The following is a 25,123-nucleotide window of genomic DNA, read 5'->3' as shown; positions in this document are numbered from 1 at the left end:
AGTTCTAACAGAATATTATATATAAATACTGTATGATATATCTTTTTATTATAGTATCATACACCCTCGTGACATTTAGGCTTTCAGTTTGAGTTTGTCTTGTTTATTGTCATTGTTTGTAGGCATAATGATGATGTGAGTCTGTGTCAATATTTTACAGTTACTCAGGGTATATCAATGAATTCATGTATCAGGGCCTTCAACTATTCAGATATACTCTGGTAATAAAATAGCATTGTTAATGTAAGACACATTGGTCGTTCTTATATTTTTGAAACCATAAATAACTGTTGTGTTAATCAACCTCTAATGTTGCTTTTGTAGATGCATTAAACATTCCTAATTGCAGAGAAAAATTGTATTGTTACTTTGAGTTGTTTCTATTTATATCGTATTCAAAAATTCTAACCAAACCACGAAGCTTTTGTTGGAAGATTATGCAACAGAAATGATTTGAATTTTTCAAGCTTGCTGGTTCATTCTGTCAATTTCTCTGGTATTTTCTTGGCTCGTATTAGAGTGGCACTTTTCTTTATTTACATTCTATCATATGCATAGTATGTGCATTAGTTGGCTGGCTTACAAGTTAATTTACGGTCATTGATATTTAGCTCAGACCATAAGTGTTTTTTTTTATGTTCTATTTTAATCAAATGATTATAGTTTAAACATTAATCCTCTTATGTGAGGAGCCAATTTGTAAAGCCTGTTATAAATAGTGGGTGAAGTCAATTGCAATATGGTATTTCCGTCCTCTGTCACCAATGAACCAATACTAATGACCAAAAGTTCGCAGGCTGTCTCCGAGTTATACCACAGCAGTGAAACTTGGAAAATAATGAATAACAATCGGCAGTCTTTGCAATGGAAAAAAAACCCGTCTCTGCCTCCAAAGAGTACAAAAAGGTAGTGTCTTTAGTTCTACTTTCCAAAGTTTTTAGTCACCCACACTCACACAGCGTCAATTGATCTGAAAAGAAACAATACCAATAGTATCAGGAAATATTGAATTTAATGTATACCAAGTATTGCTGTGACAAAATTCCTTCCGAGGCAGTTTATGCAATGTTCAACGCCTCTACAAATTTTAGATTATCTTTTTTATTCTAACGTTATCTGTGGAAGCTTTAATTTACAAAGGTTTACCTGAAACCTACCTACTGGCATGAATCTGTCTCTAACTTTCTCTTTATAGAAGACTTGTTATGATATATGATATTGTAGAAAAAAATACCTCAACATTGAATCATGACAACATTAGACAACTTTCGTGGAATTTATGAATGCAATATTTCACTAATATATTTGTGTTAAATGGACGTAAATGGTTGGGATTTTTTTCTGAGTTAATGGCGGTGGTAACTCATTCCACATAACCGTTTTTCCCATATACTACTTTTTGTATGTGAAATTATAACATCATCTCATAAAAATGCATATTTTAAGGCATAAATATTTTATTTTCAATAACGCTTCGTAAAAGTGAAAACACCGACCCCTTCATTGAAACTTTATCCCTATACCGTGTCGAACAAATTGCAAACTGAACTATTTCTTGCTCTTTCAATACCATTCAATAATCGATTAACTGGGCCTGCCTCTGTCCTACATTTTCACTCAAAATAGACAGTTTTTCTATAAATATGTTAGTGGTACTTTCTCTAGTGGTGTAAAACATGCTTTCTCATCGATTGAAATAGCTTTTATATACTGATCATCTCAAAATATTTATCAAATCAATGTTTATATTCAGAACAGTTACCTTGTATTTCGTCTTAATATATATTTTGACAAGTGGTGAGGCGGAAATTGACGGTACACATTATCAATAATATTTAAAAATTCAAATGTCAAACTCATTCTGTAAGAGAATTAAATGCTACTTATACTAAACATTTCTTTGAAAAGAAATACACAAGATGATTTTCAAGTCCGCTTGATATTATTTTAATGTAGAATTGTTGAATTGATTATAAGCCCAGATTCAGTATTCTATTTCTAGATCCAGGTCATTGTTATTAAGGCATACCTGAACAGTTATAAAGTATTGCTAAGTACTCAGAGTAATCTTTGTGAATCATTCCATAACAAGGCCTATCAAGGCTTGTATGTAACAACTCTTCAATAATTATAAACTACTTTATAAAAAGATTATCATAAAATACGGTAATAGAATTGAATCTAAGTTTTAAAATATACTTTCGTAACTCCAGATATGGACGTTCAAACTTCAAATCCGATCTCTCGGTGTTGCCTGTCACAACTACCTTAACCCAGTTGGTCGTTCTATATAGATCAAAATGCTGTGTTTCTGGTGAACATGGCTGTGATCATCATTACGAAAAACCTGAAGCCACCCTGCGAAATGGATTCTGTGATGGACGATGTCATGATTCATGATTATACTACAAAATATTTGGTATTTTGAGCCCTCAGTCTGAGTGTATTGTTTTCAAAGAGATGTATTCTGATTATATCATCAAGGTAAATATAGCAATCTAAATAAGGAGTGTCAAGAATAGATTGAATATCACTTGTCAGTTGATGTCACCTCCCATGATAAGTTAATGAAATCAATGTCTGTCATCAGCATTTATTACCCCAATACCATTACCCTTCTATACAAGGCATAAAATTGTCGGATACGGTTTGTCAACTTCTTTCCCATTAATTAAAGGATCACTGCCCTATTCTAAACACAGAAATAATAATTTTGAATCATCGCTTATTCTCAGTATTGTAGCACATCTTGTAATCCATTTTTATTATAGAATATACTGAGCCCATTATTTGTTATGTTATTTTCATGCTGTCGAAGATAATAAGTCGTTCTTCAGATGTAATTAACTTCCAACTATAGGCTTAGGGGGTGAATATAGGCTCAGCCGACAAACCTGCCTTCCATCATATATCTGAATAGAAAGAGCGACTTAAAAAGAACATAAAAAGGCATTGATTGTTGAATGGAAAAGTGTACATTGCTTATATACTTTGGTAGTTCTAGTTCAGGGTCTAGAAGTATATAGTAGTATATTTGAGAAGGCAGTTAAGATTTTGGTTAAAATATGACTCACTTCAATTCGCCAGGTCCGATGTGAACCAGAAATGTGTTTTGAACTAGTTTAGTACTCTTATACCTCGGGGTGGTGATGACTATAGGCTAAATCCGCACCATCCTTGTTAGTAAATTGATAAGTACTTACTACTACCAATCTTATCATGAAGTCAGATCCACGATTGATATACCATGGTGGTTATAATTTTCCACAATTTCCTTACTTGACTTTTTTAAAGTACCTTTATGTAGATTCAGTGTACTGAATGGTCCATTGAAAGTTACATAATTAAGCAACAAGAGAAAGAAAATAATATTGTTTTAGAGATTGCTTAGTTTAGATGTTTTAGTGTGTTATATACAATTCATGGTTATGTATTTGACATCCTCCGGAACTTGGGAGGAATTTTCGATCTACATGTTTAACAGTAAAATGGTACTATTTCTCGTGACAACACAATTGTTTTCATCACGTTTTTATGTTAACTCACTGAAATAGCGACACGTTTAGTTTGAAATCAGAGAAGAAAAGAACTATATTTTCTTAATAGTGCATCTCAATTGGTTATTGCAGTGAGTATGTTGTGTAGAGCTTTCGAGGATTTAACTTAAATAACAATTGAAACTTTCAATCAAAAGCATATAAGATATTGGTGGAAGCTTGGTTAAATCTGGTACTGAAGGCTAAGCTTTATCATTTATTGAAAATAATATTACATTGCGATAAAAGCAGTTAATAAAAAAAATCAATAAAACTACTGAACATGGACACCCCGTTTTTCGACTGATTTGAAGTACACCATGGCGGGTACAAACCATTACTCCCACTAGCGCCGCCACTGTGAGGAAACAATCCACGGAATAATGATTGATGGAAGAAAGTTGTTCTTTCAAACAAATGTAACAGCTTCTTCGTTCAATTCTCGTCACACAATGAAACTATTCCACTCATGTTAAATGTTTGTTACCCGGCATACCTGTAATAATTAAATTCATTAAGTCATTAAGAAAAGGTAATTAGGGTGTAAAGACTTTGACTAGGTGATGAGAGAAATTTAATTATATTGAATCAGGTCAACCAACGTTTACTCTACATTAATCACTTCAATTATTTTAACAGATTGTTCACACCATCTCTCTCCCTGTCTCTCTCTCTCGCGCGGGGGAGGGGGGCAGTAGGTCCACCATTTGTACTGATCACATGATATGATCGACGAAAATATGCGAACGATAATATTCGCTACGTGTGCCCCTTGGCCTCGTTCGTAACGACGCTTCTGTGAGTGGAGATGGGTCCCAAAACGTACGAATGGTCTTCCTGTCACTCGACCATAAATTGAATAGAAAATTTCGGCACTTTTTGATGTTCTCGGGTGCCAAATTGTGTCAATTTTACGTCCAATACAGACACTCTTCTCAACCAAGCTTGACCATTTTTGAGGGGGACACAGGATATCATACCAGCCAGGTTTTCGGGGGTCAAAGTGTAAACACACCTTAAAATTTCAGTTAGCATGAAAATTGTTCATGTAAATATTGTAAATAAGATCACTAGAGGTGTAAAATATAGGCATCAGCCTTTCACTCACTTTAAATCTTTCTTTCACTCACTTTAAAACCTTCTACGTAGAAACTGCGATAAACCATTCAGTCCTAGATTTAGTTAAGTTACACATTTTGTAGCATTTGTAAATAAGGGAGATGTACATGTAACTGTGATGTTTCTAGATCTTCCTTTATTCAAAACAATTCCCAAACTAAATGTAGATTTCAAATCGAACAGTATATCAATATAAATGTGAAGTTAACACTGCAGCTATAAACTGTTGTAATTATATGTATTTATCAGAAAGGCTAACTATTTATGTCTATAGCTGTTATTTTGACTGTAGATAAAATCTTATCTTGGTGCTAATTTTAAACATTATTATACACCGTATGATATCTAACTACAACTGTTCATTGCAGCCTGAATTTACCAGATGTTCTAACTTGGAATTACAGGAGCAGTTTTTTCCTTATTTTTATTCTTGAAAATACGTATTTAGGCGACATTCCACGAATGACACTAGTCTTGTGTAACATGGGATTGTACTTACAGACGTATCCTAAGATTTGTACTATATTTAACAGATAAAGAAGCGTCGCATAGCACAGAAAATAGTGAGTTGTTTTCTCAAATTTCAATAAAATAATAGATAATTGTCAGAAAACAACCACATTTGGCACAAAGGATTGTTTGAGTATCTTTCAAGTTATTGCTATGATATATCAAGGTTCTGATAACGTTACCTTTACTGAAAGTCAGTATCTAGTGTGTCCATCTTGTGCGTTGATAGCGGCCCGGCATCTTCTGTACATGTAGTGGCTCAAATGATTTACAGACACCAGTGGAGTCTGCGCCCATACTCTTAGGAAAGCTGCTTAGGAGTTCTGCTGCATTTCTTGGAAGCGGTTGGATCTGGTTTAGTTGTCTTTGGATGTCATCCCACAATTGTGAAGGTCCTGGTTGCTACGGCAGTCGTTGTCATGCTGGAGGGTGTGGTTTCGACGGTACGTTGGGTCTGAGAACCCCCTGGTCGATGTAACGGGCGACTGTGACTCCATAACCTCTGCCTGGCCGATATTCTGGGAGGCAACAGGTCCAAATTCATGTTGATGCCGATTCACCCCATACCATAATGCTTGGTCCTGATGGGTCTCTTTCAACCACACACTGTTCTGTAAAACGATCACCTCTTCTTCGCCAAACTCGTTCTCTACCATCTGCGGTGGAAATGCCGCCAAACTTGTCGTTGGTGGCCCACGCAAGACGTTGATGACGATGATAAGGAGTTAGCACTGGACCCCTGTTTCGACGGCGACAAGTCAGGTTATGGGAACGGTAGCACTGATGAGTTGCTGTTGGTGACCAATGGTCTCACGAGTTGTATGTGCCATTGTGATTAATCTGTCATGCAGATGTTGCCGCAGGATATAACGATCTTGTCTTGGTGTTGTGACTCGGGGACGGCCACTACGTGGATGGTCATCAGTACTGTTGGTAATGACTCAGCATTTAATCGTCCAATGTCTTGTTCACGTTGTTGGGAGATTAGACGTGCCACGAGCTCGCTGTCTTCACAGCAACTGAATTCTCAGTAAGCGTCAGTTTGTTTTTATACAGAACTCTGGTAAGTGTTGCACGTGCATTTGGATTTTCCTCCGCATCACTTACAACTTGCTCCCACGGACATCTGACAGTTCCTAAGGTTCACAACTTAAATCGAACACAACCGATATTAACAGTTGAATGTCATAAACTGGCCTTTTAAAGTCAATCATATTTATTAAGAAAACTAACAATTTTGATCGTGCACGACTTTGTCCAAATAATCTAAAAATGAGACGTTTCTTTATCTGTTCAGTATATATTGGAGAATATTCGCTAAAATATGGATACTTAGTCGAAATTAAACCATTCACTGCGTGAGATCAATGTAAGTCTTAGATGATACGAATACTATTTTATCATATTTTGAGATACTTTCAATTAGAGTGCAACTTACTTGCTCCATAAAAAGCTTTCATTAATCTTTATTCCTGAATGAAAACCTGATATTACCCTGTGCTTGTTGTTTTCAAGTACTTGTAGCTTATAGACGCGAATATCGCTGTCCTATGGATGGACATATTAATGTCAATGTTTTGTGTATTTTTCTAAAATGAAATGTTAATTATGAATCCAAGATCTTCAAATTGAAAATCCGTTCTACAGCTAAATATCACTCACAATTTATACAGCTCTTGAAAAGTATTTTTTTGATACAAATGGTAATAAAATGTCAGGCTTCAACAATTCTATAGATTCCTGTCTTTATTCCTGGGAATAAATCTAAAATAAGTTTTTATTTACTTTCCTAAAACCGGGATTAAATCGACCTTATAAATATAAAACTAAAAGTGTTAAATATCTTACACTGGAAAGTTCATAATGTTGGTTTCTTGCACAATATGTCTCACATATACTGCACAGTGTCAGTGGTGAGATACCCTTGATGAACCAAAGTCTCTAAACATATCACTCCTGTGCTTTATGATCTACATTGGTTGCCGATAGAGTATCGGATTGAATACAAAATTTTGCTGTTACAATTTAAATCACTACACGATCTAGCACCGTCATATATGTCTTCCTATATTGAGTGGCATGTGCCAGGCAAATCCTACGTTCTATGGAACGATTTGAGTGCAAAAGGAAGGGTGTTCGTGGTTTTGGTGTCAGGACCGCCGATAGGTCCTTCGAAATAAGAGCCCCTGCTTTATGTAATTCACTACCAATAGCTGTCAGAAAATGTTATCAACTATCTCAAAACCCATCTTTTAGACAAGCTTTTAACTGATCTTTTTGTGGTATTGTGCAATATTTTATGTTTTATCTAATATTTGTATTTTCTCATTTTTGTATCAAGCGCAATTGATCACTTGTTTTACTTTTGTTTTACCGTGGATATTTGCGCTATATAAATAAAGTATTATTATTATTATTATTATTTATTAGTTACACAACGAGAAGCTATTCTCCAAGTATGTTCCAAATACTTGTTTATGAAGAAAACTATTTGACTAAATTATTACAATTTAATTCAATAATTAATGAGTCAAAAGAAAAATTTTCTATCCCTTTAAGAGGGATTTTTAAATGAAGTTATAATATTACTGTTGTACTTCTTCATAACAGTTTAGATAGATGACTCAAATAAATATTGCAGCTTGGACAAGTTGATTCCTCTTTTTTGATATCAGACCCAATTAAAGTAAATTCTGGGCTAATTGGGCTGATGTCATACATTATATACGTTTCCTTTGAAAAAAAAGAAGATATTTTGGAGAACTGAAAATAGCTTATAACAAGATTTAGAATTGATTCAGCATATCTTTACCTTTAAGTAACTACCTTGTCCTTAGGAACTTTTTATATCCATCAATTTTACCAGATACCAGGAAGCCAGAAGTGAACATTTTCTTATGAAATTTTTTTATCATCCGTCTCTCAATGCCATCAGTTTTGAAAGAAGATAATACTGTCTAATTAATTACAGGAGCTTTATAAGCGGAAGAAAAAGCGACGATGCTAATCTGGGGCGGCTTATCAATCTTCAACTAATTTATCACTATTGTGCAATCGACTTTTTACATCTTTATTAACATTTATCTTGGGAAACCCACAGAGAGTCTCGTTACATTAATTCATGTACTCCACTGAGACGAGAGTGAAAAGTTGCTTCGATCTGATGTATAGTACATGAACCATTTCTAGTAACATGACCTATCAGTTGTAGTTGCTTTAGGTTTGATGTAGTTCTTATCCAACGTCAGCTTTCTCAGCCTGGCATGTCTATAGGGTATTAGTTGTTAGCACAAAAATACATAACACCAGAAGTGTACAGGTAGTTACAGGAAAAGCTATGCACCAGAAAACATCCACCATGCCTGTATTTTTATTGCTCTGACACCCATGTTAAATTTAGATTTATTTATTCATTTATTACGCCTAAGGCAAGCTAACACCATTCTCGGATAGTCTCGGCATTGAGTAAATCAAAAGACTAAGAAGTGGTTTGTATAAACTTTGTGCGAAGCAAAAACGTAGCCAACATCGATGTGCTGTATGATAAATAATGACGCCGATCCCTTAAAAGAAAAAGACAATAGTTAAGACCTAGTTTCGGACTAACTGAAGATTATATTAACCGGAAATTGAAATACGAACTAATTCAGGTTGTAAAACACTGTTACGAAATATCAGAACCAATAGATTGTTTCCTTTCACCAACCTGAGTTTGTATTCAGGTTGATTGACGCTGATTGGTCTAATTAATGGCAACATTCGGGCTTACACAGCCACATTGTATACAGAAATATTCGTAGCTAATTTGTCAGAATTTTAGGCAGAATCTTGAAGACATTAATGATGTGTAAAAAAATTATGTCACTACGATAATAGACAGAAAGTGGTCAACAGAAGTGATCTGAAACAAAACGGTACTTGCAAGAGATGCATATTGGTTTCATGGTGTTGATGGTAAAGTTTGTAACAAAAATACATCTGATTAGGAATCTTGATCTGTAGTAGACAATGGTCTGATGGTCGTGACGTTCGTGTTAGTTAATTTATCACTAGTCAAATTGTCTCGGGGTAGTAATGAATTAGATGTCTGGACCATGTTCATATCATGTCAAAATGTCAATATTTCAAATTGACCATTCAACTCTACAACCAATCATGTAAATACAGTGGTAACGCTACCTTGTGATATTTAGAGACTACATATATAGAGGTATATCAAATAGATTTATGGTTTTGTATTCTCTTGGTTGAGATATTATCCTTCTGAACGGTTTGCCTAATCATTGTAGAGGTAAATAGAGCCAGAAGAACACTGATTGTAAACCAAGTCTGAAACCATATCATCTACTTTTCTCATGAAATGGCATATATATAGCTTTGGAATCAAGAGTCGCTCAGTTTGTTATACCCACACTTCCAGATATTGTTTGTATGGAACCGAGATAGAGTTTTACGTCTCTATAAATTTCACCTTGGTTGAAAGAAATGTAACTTCGACAGTACTTGAATCAACTCCTTTACTGTTTTCATCACCAAATCCTATCTGCATCGCTAAATGGGGAGAAGTCAGAATGGATTATCCAGAAATATACCCTTCTTACCTGTTTAGGAGTTTCGTTACTAAAGTTGAGTTTAGTGTTTGATAACCTTTCTTCAGCTTTAATAAATTATTAGGCTATTCTTACTTATCAAAACTTCAAACTACCTTTCCATCTTGTTATGCTAGATTTCACCCAATCTGTTTTGATAAGATTTCTAGAGAGTTTTTAAGTGCAAAAATGTCTTTACATTTAAAAAGTGAAATAATTTATCATTTTTGAAACTGAGTGTGATTTAAATATATTTTCATTATGTCTAACCATTTTACCTCACAACCCTTATACATTCCACTATGTTGTTTTCTTGCTAAAAAAATTAAAAATCTTTACTTCACTTGGCGTTCCATCGTCCATGAGTCCATGTTAAATTATTCTTGGTTGTTGTTGTTCTTAACAAAATAAATTGTGTTGTTCTTAGTTATTCAAATTATTCCTTTTATTCTCATCTTCCCATTCCTTCCTTCATTGTCCCAGCTCACCTTACCATCTGTTGGTATATTCTAATGTTTGTCAGTTTAGATTTTCAAAGATCAATCATGATATTTTGACTAAACATTTCAATATGTAGAATTAAATATGTCCTAAATAGTCAAATGAAATATGAAAGAAGTATTGTTAGCCACGGAAATGCCAAGAATTCAGACGTATGGTTAGTTTGCAAGAAAAGCACATTTTTCAACAAACTGCCACTTTAGGGAAGGCGTAAAGTAAATGTTCTTTATCAGCCTTCAAGATGTTTATAATTGTTCATAACACAATTTTTATAAAAATTCCACAGTTTTTATTATAAAAAATGTTAATTTCTAATATAAACAACGTTTCAAGGTAGATAAAAGCTGTTATTGGTCTGAATTATATAAAGACCCCCTATATTGATAATTAATAACACAAGGTGACTTATCTGTACAGAATTCCATATAAATTATATATAAATATTACAGGTTATAATAATTATAAAGGACGGATTATTGGTAACCAGGGCGGATTTTCAGGATCAATATCTTTTAAACCTATTGAGTCTTAACCGGCAACCTCCAAATAAGATAGAATTATATTATCTAAGGAACTCGATCATGTACAATCGAACGGCCCTACGTAGCTTAGCTTAGCTGCAGGGGCTACGGTATTTTCAACTTGACATAAAAAAAAAGAAGATTTAAGAAAAACTAATTTTACTGAGGTATATACTGCAAATCTAAAATAATATACAGTTTTTTTTATTGTATATACCAAAACCAAGAACTACACTTAACGTTGCACGTTATGAGAGTCGTAAATCGTTTGGTTATGGAATTGGGCCAATAATTCCTTTGTCTCGGATATAAAGTAGTGTTTGTAATAGAAAACAGATGATTTCTTACACAAAATTACAACATGAGTTGTTAGAAAATTGAGGTTAACTTCATTATTTTACCAGTAATAGAAACAAATAGCCTGGTTTTTATATCAACTTAAATAAATGTTATATTCTGTTGAAAGAAAATCGTTTTTTGGTCTAACATCATCAATCAATTGATACTGTTATTTTATAACTGTCATATATACAGATCATTTGTCATTCAAATTGAAATTATGTGTCCATATATTCTGCACTTTAAAGGTAGTGTATTGAGGAGAATATTTATTCTCTCAAGAATACTGGGAAAGTGAAGAATAGAGCGCATTAAAAAAATGAAACGGCACGCAATAATTTGCTAGACCTGTGAGAGAATGGCTGAATATATACGCAGGTATATTCACATTTGGTCATGTTTTTCAAGTTACAATCCGATAACCACTTACACGAACAAAATTCACCATTACATATGCATATATATTGAAGCTTGACGTTATTTGAATTGAAAGCAAGAAAGGCTGTGTAATCCAACGTTTCCCAAGAGTGAAATAAAACTTCCAGATAGTGCTGTTAAAAGATATTGTAAAGTGGTCCTCGATGAATTTTGATAAGGAAACGGTTTAAAGATAATACGATGTTTTCATTTCCGTTTGTCAGTTGCTCTATTGATTGTACTGCTATGAAAATTTTGCCTCAAAGCAGTTCGCTGTGGATTTCTATATGTATCTGTTATATCCGTGGTGTACAAGGCCTTGCACCGAGAAAACCATGCGACTAGAAAGTGGAGTCTTATGAGACAGAGCAGCTGGAAGTGCCCAAAGTTAGCTATTATCTACACCAACAAGAGTCTGAATTAACTGTTGTCTTCAGTTGAACCTCAGCCGTCATTGGGGTAAACCTAGACTCTGTAGCTGCACCTATATCAGAAAACGTGTAAGTGTATCGACCAATCATTTACACGTACAATCAAAGAATAGAGAAAAGTATGGGTATAAGTTGTGATATTAGTTGTCAATGTGAACTGTATTAACAGTGGATGCTATATACTGTATCATATACAATACATCTACATATTATAAATATACAAAATATAATACATTTGTATTTTCCCGAGCTTTACTGAAAGTCAGATTTGTTTAGATCACCTTTTAAAACTGATCCAATATCTTAGACTTCGACACTGTCATAACTTTTCGATCAAATTCCTTTTATGAGCCTTTCCAAAATACGTATTTGACAAATGGGAATATGAAAATTCAGCCATTTCTGAACCCCCAGTCTATAGGCTAATATTGGTTATTTTTCCCTGCAAGTAAAGTCAGTTAAAATGGAAAAACAATAAGTAAGTAAAATATAAAAGCGATAAAAGGGAGTTAAATAAACAAACAATTCATGAATAGTATAGTCATAATTGTTATAAGCCCACATGGAAATGTGGACGTATATTGCCGTCGCCCCTGTCCGCCCGTCCACATTTCTTGTATGCACGATAGAGGCTACAGTTTGTATTCGAGCTTGATGGAACTTGGTATTCATGTATATATTGATGAGATCTCGGTCAAGTTCGAAATTGATAACAATTGGATGAACTGTGTCGGAATTATTTCCCTTGACATAAGAAAAACGCGTCAAATCTAACTTATTTCCTTTGATTAGTAAAAACCCTTCAAATTTGGCTTGTAGGCATGATAGAGACTACAGTTTTTATTTGATATTGATGAAACTTGGTATGCATGATATATTGATGAGATCTCGGTCAAGATCGAAAATGGTAATAATCGAATGATCCGTTTTAGAGTTATTGCCCTTGACTTTGTAAAAACGTGTCAAATTTGGCTTTTAGGCACATTAGAGACTACAGTTTTTATGTGATCTTCATTAGACATTAGTAAGCATGTATGTATTTTGAAATCTCAATTATGTTCAAAATTTGTATCAATTGGATGATCTGTGTTGGAGTTATTGCCCTTGACTTAATAAAAACGCGACAAATTTGGCTTGTTAGCATGATATAGGTTACAGTTTTTACCCGATCTTCATGAAACTTGATATGCATGTATATATTGATGTTCGAAAAAAAGCCATTGCGATAAGATGGGAAAAAAATAACAGGGGAGGGGGGGGGGAGCTTCCAACAAAAGGGGGAAAGATGTTCTCTGATGTTTCTGCAATGAAACTTGTTATAGCATATTAACATGATGCGATTCAATTTATACTCACTCAAATTGGTCATAAGAGTTTTTATGAATTGCAATAAAGGTTTTAAACAAAATTGCGTGAACATCTTCCTGTTGAGTGTCCAATACCTAGTCAATTTCAAGATTTTATACATATACACAGTTGCGCTATTTTCTTGACCAATCATACCTTAGTCTCGTCTGAGAAACGGGATTTGTTTTAGCTAAGCCAATCAGTAATAGTGTTCATAATAAGTTTCTAGAGTCACTGCCATATATAGAAAAGACATCTATAGAAATAGGAAAAGGAATTATGCAATTTTCGTATATTTCTAGTACTTCTGAAGACTATTTACATATATTCAAGACTCAAATCAACCCCCCAAAATGGCGCATCTGTCTATTTATCTGTCTTTTGGTCTCTTCTTGAATATAACAACCAGATAGTATCTTCATTTCGAGTTGCTCGGCACTCTTTATGTATTTTTACCACTTTTGATATATTTTTATCCTCAAGAGGGCGATCACTGGATTGTAAAGCATGATCAATTTCCCCAGATAAAATGCTTTGTTCCTAGGATTGACTGATCAGGATTGATTCATTAATACCAATTATCGAGAAAAAAAAGAAGTAAAGTGAAACGGGTACGATTGGAAGTTAGATGTTGACGCTGAATGGTAATATCTGTTCTGTTTTGAAATTAGAAACTGTACTTTAAAAAGTATTCTCTTTCATGCTACTTAAATTCTCCGATTAAAACTATTTGAAGTCGTAGAAGGTTCAATGAAGTAATCAAAGATAAATATTATTCGAGTCTCGGGGATCAATTAGGATTTAAAGCCGCTGTGTAGAAGAATTTCTCAAAATACTATAGTACATGCAGGTTCGGAGATAACAGAAACAACATTGTAGCATCTTCAATTTGGTTGGTAAACTGACTCCTTTGATCCCAATGCATTTTATGGACGTGAATGACCTCCTTTTTCTACCTGGTTGTTGTTGAAATTTGTTTACTGAGTTTCCTATTCAACATTTTTACAAAATTTCACAAAATACACAGTCCACAAGAAATGCCGCAAACAATCTACTGATGTCTAGAGGTACATACTAACATGGCTTTAATTAATTTATATTCAAAGATTTATCTGTCTGTATGAAAAATGTGGAATTGTTTATATTTCACTCAGTTTAATCAAATAAAGACTATTCTAGAACAGTGTCCGACTGATGTTTTATCATTAGAATCTATGAAATAACAATTTTTATTCTTTTGGTTATACTTACATATAATAAGCACATGAAATTTGATAAATTGATAAATATGATATATTATGTTGACAGTATCTATTTAATACTGTTCAAAGCTATCGATTCCAAGAAGAATCTGATAACTGAAGAACTGATGACTTTTCTGTTGTAATTTATACATTTTGCCAGCAATTGTTAATGATATCATGAACCTATGCGGAATGTTAAACATTTAATGTTACAAAACACATATTCAGTGTAACACCAATACATTTGACAATGTATCATAAATATATACACTTAACATTCTAAGTCACATATACATTATACAGTGTGTACATTTACGAGTATAAAGCCCCGTCTACACGATCAAATATTTGAACAGATATACATTTAACAATGGGACAGATATACATTTAAACAATGTAAATGCAATGGTCTAATGAAGACGGGCAACACCATGCAGGGTGCAATGAGGAAAATTTGACAGGACAGCGGCATTAGCCTGCTCTTTTTCAATTTCCAACTGTCGAGGGATCTTTAACGTGCACAGCCTGTAGAACATGGGGCCTGGGTTTATTGTTCCATCCCCTCTTACCTGCATCACTGACAGGGGAAACCGGGTTGAAAAATCCGAAGGTATTATCTTGACCTTTGTCGGGATTGAACCCTGGACCTTCAGGTTAGTGAGCCAGCGCGGCTCCATTTAACAGTGTAACGGATATACATTTAATAGTGTAACATACATAAACAGTGCATTTAAATAGTGTAGCATACAAATCTTTTTAACAGCATGATATATGTATATTGTAACTGAGTTGCACATTCACTATTAACAATATTACTCGTTTATAGAAATATTAGACAGTATAAAACATACATTATATGACATAATTTTGTATTGTATTATCATTTCATCTTCTTACAGCCCAAACTATAGAAACTTCTGTCACTACTTTGTTTTAAAGATGGGTTCCCTTATTTTCATTTATGAAAATGAAAATACTAATTCTTATATGAATAGAAAGTAGTGGTGTTCTAATGGCTTGGATTGCAAGATGGTGTGATATAAGAAAATACTCCTGCATCTCTAAAACACCTAACGTTCAATAGTAGTGGTTTGGTGGATAAAAGGTTTCAAATCTTCCACACGAAGAGGTCCTAAAGTAGAATAAAACCTTCTAGAGCTAATGTAAACTGTCTATAATTAATTCATAATTAGCTAAATTAGAAAGAATTCCAATGAGTGACCGATCAAGAAAGGTCAAAAAGTCTTTTTTTGTTTATCCAGACTGTACATACATGGACATTTAAGATTGGTTAGAACTCTTAATTATATGCAATAAGAACATAATGACATGATTAAGAATACATGATTATTCATTAAAAACACCGATTAATCAAATAGTTTGTTTAATTTGAGACTAAAAAATAAAGAAACCCGCCTTTAATGTATGCTTTTTATATACATGTATTTATTTTTGACAATTGATAATTTCAGTTGATTGCAAATGGTGTGTTGTTTTTGTGTGTAAACGTTGCTGGTATATTAATACATAACTTAACTGAGAGGTCGCAGAGAAAAACGTTCATGGACACAAGAAATTGCATTGCTGCTAGACTGGAAATTGAAGATGAAAATGAAAAACTGGTCAGTATACATTTACGACGAAAATCTGTTTCTCACACCGCTTCTTTAACTTATAAGATACTGTCCAGAAAAGAAAACGATTTTAGAATTTTTTAATCAATTAAAACCACATCATCAAGTCTAAATCGAGACATTAGATAAAATTGATTATTGATGATCTACCTGTCTACCAATTTACAAAGTAGAATATACCAATTCTTACAGATAGAATTATAGATTCTCATTTTGAAAATGATTTCTTACAAATCAAAGTACCCTTTTTCTTACATCATTAAGGTGTGGTACAGTTTGGCGTAAAACTACATTTAATTTTTATACGCCCACATGAATATGTGGTCGTATATTGTCGTCGCCCCTGTCCGTCGCTCCGTCGCTCCGCCCGTCCAGATTTCTTGAGGGCACAATAGTTTTCATTTGATTGTGACATGAAACTTGGTGTGAGCATTGGGATTGATAAGATGGCGGTCAAGTTCTAATTTGACGTTTTTTCGATGAACGGTTTTTTGAGTTGTTGCCCTTGACTTAGTAAAATTGCGTCAAATTTTTTTTGTAGGCACTATAGAAGCTACAATTTTCAATTGATTTTTATAAAACTTGGTGTGAGCAATGGGACTGATAAGATGGCGGTCAAATGCGAATTTGACGATTGTTTTCGTAGGGACCTTATTTATAGAAGCACTTTTCAGTTCAACAAAAGCAGAATATCAGATATTAAAGTATCGATTTTACCTTTCTATTTTCATGGCATCGAATTCTAATCTCAAATGCTAGAATCATGTATATTCCACGATTTAGTTTGTAAATTAAGAAAAGACGATGGTAGAAAATGAACTTCTTCACGATCATATCTTTAGAATCCAATGTCTGGCCCGTCATTTTATCCAACATTAATTTAATAAAACTACTTTCAAACCTGAAGTATAAGTAGAATTGATTAATTACATTTGCTTTTATAAAATAGACATGCTTTATAATATTTGGTGGAAAGAATTTATGTGACCAACTCAGTTACGTCTTCAACTTAGTCAGATTTACATGTTGGAAACCTATGTCTGTCATGTAACCATTGTTAGAATCAATAATGGTAGACAACTGCAGTCCTTCTGACCTGTCAATGTTCTGAATAATCCTTGCAAAAACCCTTACAAGGTCAATGAATCATTAATCTCAGTTTTTTAATTGAAATAACTTGTCTTTTCATTTAAAACGGAAGCAATTCAGGCAGACCTAAAAAAAGATTATATTTTTATTTTAATTTTTCTAAATATATTTTGCACAACTCGAAATTGTGCTGCCCCCTCTACCTCCCCGTTGGCTTTTCAACTGGCTGCCTGAAAAACATTTTATTCCCGTCTGAAAATTTACTTTCCTTACCATTATTTAAACCTAAACAGTATTCAACAGTTAATCTACAGCCCTCAATGGAAAGCACATTGTCAACTTGATAAGAAAAAAGTAAAAAGCGTTTTCAAGAGCGTGCAAGAGCCGATTAAATGAAAATCTCTTCTTGAAAAGAAAACAATTGAATTCAAATACATTTGTCATTAACCAATCATATAGAAGAATGCTATTAAGTTATAACTCCAAGTTATAATTTACTGAAACAGAGCTATGATCTATAAACAATAACTGATAAGAAATAACATAAATCTTTTGTTATATAATATTAAAGTTATCTATTTATTTTGGTTTATATCAACACTGACTAAGTCTCACTGGCACTAACAATTTATCAAATAGATTAGATACTTCCTTAGATTTCATTCAATTTCTACAGCAAATTACATTGTATATCAGATTATGCTGCATTTGAAAGCAATTGGATTATTTTTTATACTTGCGTATTTGTCAATGCGTAAAGATAGTCCGTATCACATTTTGAGACTGTATTTCTTGCATTCTTATTGCATTCGGGTCCAGATTTGACAAGGTTCTTTTTGCATCATGTTTATCAGAAGCATGCTACAACGCATTCAATTACAAGAGTGTGACTAACAGGTTATCGCCAATGTCTTAAGACAAATAACCAGCCCTTCTGGGACAGTCGATGTGGATATCATTATTCATTATCTTAGTACAATCAATCTTGATGGCGAAACTTCTCAGAAACTAGTAGACAACAAGTATCAGTCACTGATATAGATTTTCTATTTAGACCAATCTAACAGACGAAAAATGAAAAATGATAGGCTAATTATAGCTGAAAAACTTATCTGATCAAAATTTGTTTGTTTATTATAATGTTGCTTTTTGTACGATGGCTGATTCAATACATTCAGACAAAACATGGTCAATTTACACTTTCTGTTTCAGGAAAAGTTGTTGTTAAGTGTCCTTCCTCAGCATGTTGCTATAGAGATGAAGAGGGATATGACCAACCCACATCATGGCCCCTTCCATAAAATATACATACAGAGACACGATAATGTCACGTAAGTAAATCGTAGGCTCTAAAGCCTGACTACAACAGTACAACACTTTGTAGGTAGTTTTTTCTATTCCCAGGAAAAATCTATTATATACCGGCCTTATAGAACACGGGTAAAGGCATTGGCAACAAGACTGTTGAACGTAATGAATGTGTACAATTCGAAAACGTTTTGTTACTGGAATGTTAATGAAGTTTCTGTGAGAATCAGGAAAAAGTTTTTGGAACTAATATTTAAACATGGAACTAAGGTTACGCCATGTTTGTGCTGAAAACAGATTAGCAATAAAACAAACTTATATTGTTGCATGTTGCCAGGAGTTTAATCAATAGAGATGGGAGGATATTTGATCTCGTAGTTATCATTTTCTTAATCAAAATGCTTCTTATTGGAAAAAACCGAGAAACTCAAAGCGTACCTAATCCCTTTAGCGGCTGTAAGAAATTCTCTAGTGATATTTTACTTCGTTTATTTCGCTTGAATTACTGACCGTCAATTGATTTTATCGACTTTTGTCCGCTGTCTTCATCTATATCTTGAAATAAACTTAACTGTCTATAAGAATTGTTCATTGTATATTATATAATACTTATAGACAGGCAATTGAACGGTGATAAGCAATTAAGTCAAACATTGACCACATAGACATACGTCTTTCATGGTGGTTTGGGGTTTAATGACAATCCAGTTTCATTGTTTAGTTGCAGAACAGATTAGTCCTGTAAATGAATCATAAGATTAACTTTCGTGTACTTTAGCGTTTCCTGAAGTACACTGCTTGTACTAATACCTGCCTGTACTTGGTCTACATGTTACTTTTTATATTGCAGGATACTGTTTGCTGATATTGTTGGATTTACTGTCCTAGCATCTCAGTGTACTGCACAGGAATTAGTTCGTATTTTAAATGAATTATTTGGGCGATTTGATCACCTTGCTAAGGTAATTTGTAACAATTGTAAATTTACTACTAAGTTCAAAACGAGATAACAAAATCCATGAGCAAACAAGCTCATTTGTACCCCAGAGTAATAACCTAATGTTGATCGTTTGAAAAAATTATTATATTACGTTTCTTGTTGAATTTTGTCTTAATTTTCGTCTGACATCATTAATAACAATAGCTTACGTTAACTTTTATTTCAGAACAATAATTGTTTACGTATTAAGATTCTAGGGGATTGTTACTACTGTGTCAGTGGCTTACCGGAACCACATTCTGACCATGCCAAATGTTGTGTTGAGATGGGTCTAGACATGATTGATGCCATAGCGTGAGTACCATTTTTTTTTTAAAATGTCTAGACAGGTATTTTTATTCAGATTTAGATAAGATAATTTTGATATGAAGTCACAGTTTCTTCCTTTTGTATTATGGATATTGTCATATTGTCATTTTCTACTGTTGGAATCCATTTTGATTTATGAGGTAAGGGACACCTATTATAAAGGATATGCCAAACTGGTCAAAGCACGATATCTAATGTAACTACCAGAGGCTAGATAGGAGTGAACCAATTCCGGTCCGACATAGTTGCTCGACCGATTTTACTTAAACAAAGGGAAACGACAGTCACTCCCTTTCAAGAATGTGATAAGTTGTCCGTTCAATAATTGACCAAAAAACAGCTTAATAGATCTTTTTAATTACTAAAAAATCTAAATTGGTAGAATTTAAACTATCTATATTGATCTATTGTATAAGAGATAAAGCCACTATATTGTCTACTTATAATGCGAAGACAAATTATACCATCTATTCCAAAAGGTTATGTAGGTATTATCATCGTTACCAAGTGGTCAAACAATTTTCATCAGCGTAGACATTACTATCTGTTACAGTTTCATAAACGTAATGTTCATAATACGATGATTGTCTGTCGTCTTGTCAGAGTCACGAAGCTCCATACTTTTATCCAAGCGAGTAAATTTTCTTGGTCTCGCCGATGTGACCTTACATTTATCACCATTTGTAGGACAATACCTTGTGACGAGATCACCTTTGGTCATTACATATATCTTTAGTTTTGCTTTACGACCTCTTTCCAAACTTATCTTCAGTTTGAGATTACTTTTACATCTTCGGTTTGAGATTGCATTTATCTTCAGTTTGCGATTGCATTTACATCTTCAGTTTGAGATTGTATTTATCTCCAGTTTGAGATTGTTTTTACATCTTCAGTTTGAGATTGCATTTATCTTCAGTTTGAGATTACTTTTACATCTTCGGTTTGAGATTACATTTACATCTTCAGTTTAAGGTCACATTTACATCTTAACTTTGAGATTGCATTTACATCTTCAGTTTAAGGTCACATTAACATCTTCAGTTTGAGGTCAGATTTATCTTCAGTTTGAGATTGCAGTTACATCTTCAGTTTGAGATCACATTTATCTTCAATTTAACATTGCATTTACATCTTCAGTTTGAGGTCACATTTACATCTTCAGTTTGAGGTCACATTTACATCTTCAGTTTGAGATCACATTTATCTTCAATTTAACATTGCATTTACATCTTCAGTTTGGGGTCACATTTACATCTTCAGTTTGAGGTCACATTTACATCTTCAGTTTGGGGTCACATTTACATCTTCAGTTTGAGGTCAGATTTATCTTAAGTTTGAGATTGCAGTTACATCTTCAGTTTGAGATCACATTTATCTTCAATTTAACATTGCATTTACATCTTCAGTTTGGGGTCACATTTACATCTTCAGTTTGAGGTCACATTTACATCTTCAGTTTGGGGTCACATTTACATCTTCAGTTTGAGGTCAGATTTATCTTCAGTTTGAAATTGCAGTTACATCTTCAGTTTGAGGTCACATTTACATCTTCAGTTTGATATTGCATTTACATCTTCAGTTTAAGGTCACGTTTACATCTTCAGTTTGAGGTCAGATTTATCTTCAGTTTGAGATTGCAGTTACATCTTCAGTTTGAGATCACATTTATCTTCAATTTTACATTGCATTTACATCTTCAGTTTGAGGTCACATTTACATCTTCAGTTTGAGGTCACATTTATCTTCAATGTAACATTGCATTTACATCTTCAGTTTGGGGTCACATTTATCTTCAGTTTGAGATTGCATTTACATCTTCAGTTTGAGGTCACATTTACATCTTCAGTTTGATATTGCATTTACATCTTCAGTTTAAGGTCATGTTTATATCTTCAGTTTGAGGTCAAATTTATCTTCAGTTTGAGATTGCAGTTACATCTTCAGTTTAAGGTCACGTTTACATCTTCAGTTTGATATTGCAGTTACATCTTCAGTTTGAGATCACATTTATCTTCAATTTTACATTGCATTTACATCTTCAGTTTGAGGTCACATTTACATCTTCAGTTTGAGGTCACATTTATGTTCAGTTTGAGGTCACATTTGTCTTCAGTTTGACAGAACATTTACATCTTCAGTTTGATGTCACTTTTATTTACAGTTTGACAGAACATTTACATCTTCAGTTAGAGGTCACATTTATCTTCAATTTAACATTGCATTTACATATTCAATTTGAGGTCTCATTTATCCATTGTTTGTTGGCTTTTATGTCCTTAATTTGACGCTGTGTATATCACAAACGTATTAGAGCATTACCCTTTCAGTTTGTCCTCACATGTATCTTCAGTTTTTCCGCAAATTTACTTGCGGATTGTCACCCCATTAAACCACAGTTTGGCGATGCGTCCATCATTAGTTTGTCCTCATTTTCATTCCCAAATTGTTGTCAGATGTTTCCGCGGTTATCACCACATTATCTTTAGATTGTCCTAACAAGTACCCACAGTTTGACTTCAGACTCATTCATAGTTTGACTTAAGACCGGTTGATACTCCGCTAAGCGTAGAAACCTTCGAAGCTCAGCTATGAAGCGAACTTAGCAAGTTCATTTTCAAGGGTGTGGTCCTACTTCTTAGCTTCGCTGTGGTCTTTTACAATCAATCAGAGACAAACGAAACAAACTAGCGTTTACAGATTTGTCTTGACATCGCGAAGCTAAGCGATGCGTAGCAAATCAAAGCTTTGCTTAGCTTCTTTATCTTCGCTTCGCTCTTTCGCTTAGGTTGTCGAGAACGATACAGACTTTCCTTCAAGAAAATCTCGAGAACTAAAATCCTGGACATAGTGGTTTGAATCAATTGTTCGTAATTAGAATTCCTATTGATCAATGATTGTCTAAAACAAACGTTGATAATTAATTAGTGAGGTCTTAACTGTCGTTTACCTATAATAGATAACACGCTACTGGTACACGCACTATTTTAAACCAAGGACTAACTGGTCTGTTCCCTTTGCTTCCTTTGGTATTTTGTATCTTTTTATCTCGTGAGAGACAGATAGATCCACTACCCACGTAAGATGTCACATTTCACCAGTCTGTAACGACATTTTTCTGACTATATCTTGACTTAAAATCAGCGCTGGTTGTCCTAATTCAGCTCGAACAACAGAATCCACAAAATTAAACTAAATTTTTCTCACACTCTTAGATATAAGTATTATATATAGCAATATGTTGTATTGGAGCCAAAATTTCATTACCGAATCACATTAAACAGATTCTACCATCGTAATCCAGATTTCGATAGGTGTACAGCACCCCGATTATTTGTTTAGAAAGCATTTTATATTTCCAAATTGCATGTGTAAGTTAAAAATAACTTTCTGAAAACAAAACTTGTCAATTTGGTGCTGTAACAATAAATTTCAAATCTGATATTTATGGCTTATTATTCTGATGTTTGAATGGTTTATTTGAATAAGGATGAAATGTTTTATTGTCCACAACGATTCTCAATTACTGAAACTTTTAACAAACATGGAACTCATTAATCTCAGTGTATTAAATATATTTATAGGCTAATATGAAGCTGGAATTATTGTTATAATAATAGTGCGTAGTTTTTCTAGATGTGTACTGTATATTCTTGTGACAATCTTCAGTGTAGCCTGAAGTGGGGCTCCACTCGTCGGACCGAAGCGAACACAACAGTGGTCAATTTTCAGTATCTGATCGGATTACTCTTTTTGACTGGAGAAATATGCTCTCGGTTATTATTAAAAAACACACTGATCATCCATTGTATATAATTAAATAGCCAAAATCCATGGATATATCCACCCCTTCCCTAAGTGCTACTCTTTACTGCTGCAGACCTGTACATTCGCAGCAATTTGTATGTAATCAAATGTCAATAAGAGGAGTTATAAATGAGAGATTGTGAAGGTAATATCAAATTAATCAAATTATTTCCAAACTATTTTGTTTGTATTTGCTGATATTAACTCGTCATTCAAATAGAAACTTAATATAACCTTATATCGACTTTACCGGAAATAATTCTTAAAGGGAAACGTTATTCTAATATAGTCTGGAGTCTATCTAATAGTCACGAGATATGAACATGAAAATTCACTATTATATGGAATAACATTGAAGATATTTTTATAATATTTTGATTAGCCATTGCATCTCATTCCAAAAATATGCAGCATATTGATCTAGATTAACTTTTCTATGAATTCTATGTTTTTCTGACCTAATGTTCACATTCGCCAGTTTTTCCCAAGAAATGCGAACAGAGCCCTCGACAATCTGCATCTGAGGCTTAACCTGTAATGTACTAGTAATCTAAAATATTTAACAGCTTCATTAAATAAAATTTGTTCTCCTTTATCCTCGTTTTACATTGATTTTGTGATCTGTAATGGTTATTTATTAAATTGAACATAATTTGATTCGCTTGAAATTGTCAGTTGGAAAATAATTGAAGGAGACGGTAAATACCAACTAGAAGAAATCTCTTACTCTATTGATTATAACAAGCCAGGTGTTTTCGCATTAGATACGTTTTGGAAATTCAACACTTGTTAGTATATTTGGTAGTACTGCAACCTTATGGGAGGTTAGAATACCCCAGCATAGAATAGATGCTGCCAGGAACATTGATGCTTACTTATATCTATGTTGTAAGAACTTCATTTAAAAGAAATGAGAAGCAATTACAGTTATGTTTGTTAACTTTCGTCGATTGTCGATTTGAAACCTGCTTCCAATTTTCAGTTCCCATTTATTGGTTTAATTTCCTTAAATAATGTATAAACGATTAATTGATGTGATATTCGGGAAAGATTAAAGAGGCTTATTAAGAGAGTTTACCGTCTCGGAAAGAGGGGTAATATAGATATGACTATAATGATCAGTTTATCCCTATGATGTATTATACTTTAATTATTATATATAGATGATATATGATTAAATACCACTATTATTAATCTCTAGCCTTATAGATTGACCTTCTTTCATGTCAAAGTTCATCATGTATCCGGGGATATTCCTGATTAAAAGCAATAGATTAATCATTGGTATGTCCTAGCAATATGACCTTGAGTGACCTTTGCTGATCAAAGGGTTATCTTTCTGTACAGGTCTCAGATCTCAAAACACTGAAGCTAAGCATTCCAAAAGTGCATAATATTAATATATCTTTAAATTAATGATAAATA

The 25,123-nt window shown here is 33.5% G+C and overlaps 1 protein-coding gene across 1 annotated transcript in view; it reads left to right on the top strand.

Moving 5' to 3' along the window:
* The window catches only part of LOTGIDRAFT_141290 (hypothetical protein), a gene marked incomplete at both ends in the record, with an annotated part of 46,388 nt that overhangs the window by 14,008 nt on the left and 7,257 nt on the right, over positions 1-25,123 (top strand). Inside the window, 4 exons of the mRNA XM_009050898.1 lie at positions 16,027-16,176; positions 18,490-18,608; positions 19,436-19,547; positions 19,752-19,879. Coding sequence (XP_009049146.1) covers positions 16,027-16,176; positions 18,490-18,608; positions 19,436-19,547; positions 19,752-19,879 — 509 coding nt within the window. The remainder of the gene's footprint in view (positions 1-16,026; positions 16,177-18,489; positions 18,609-19,435; positions 19,548-19,751; positions 19,880-25,123) is intronic.

Source organism: Lottia gigantea, assembly GCF_000327385.1.
Source record: "Lottia gigantea unplaced genomic scaffold LOTGIsca_158, whole genome shotgun sequence".
In the NCBI taxonomy this organism is placed as follows: Eukaryota; Metazoa; Mollusca; class Gastropoda; family Lottiidae; genus Lottia; species Lottia gigantea.
This window is presented reverse-complemented; position numbering and strand designations above follow the sequence as displayed.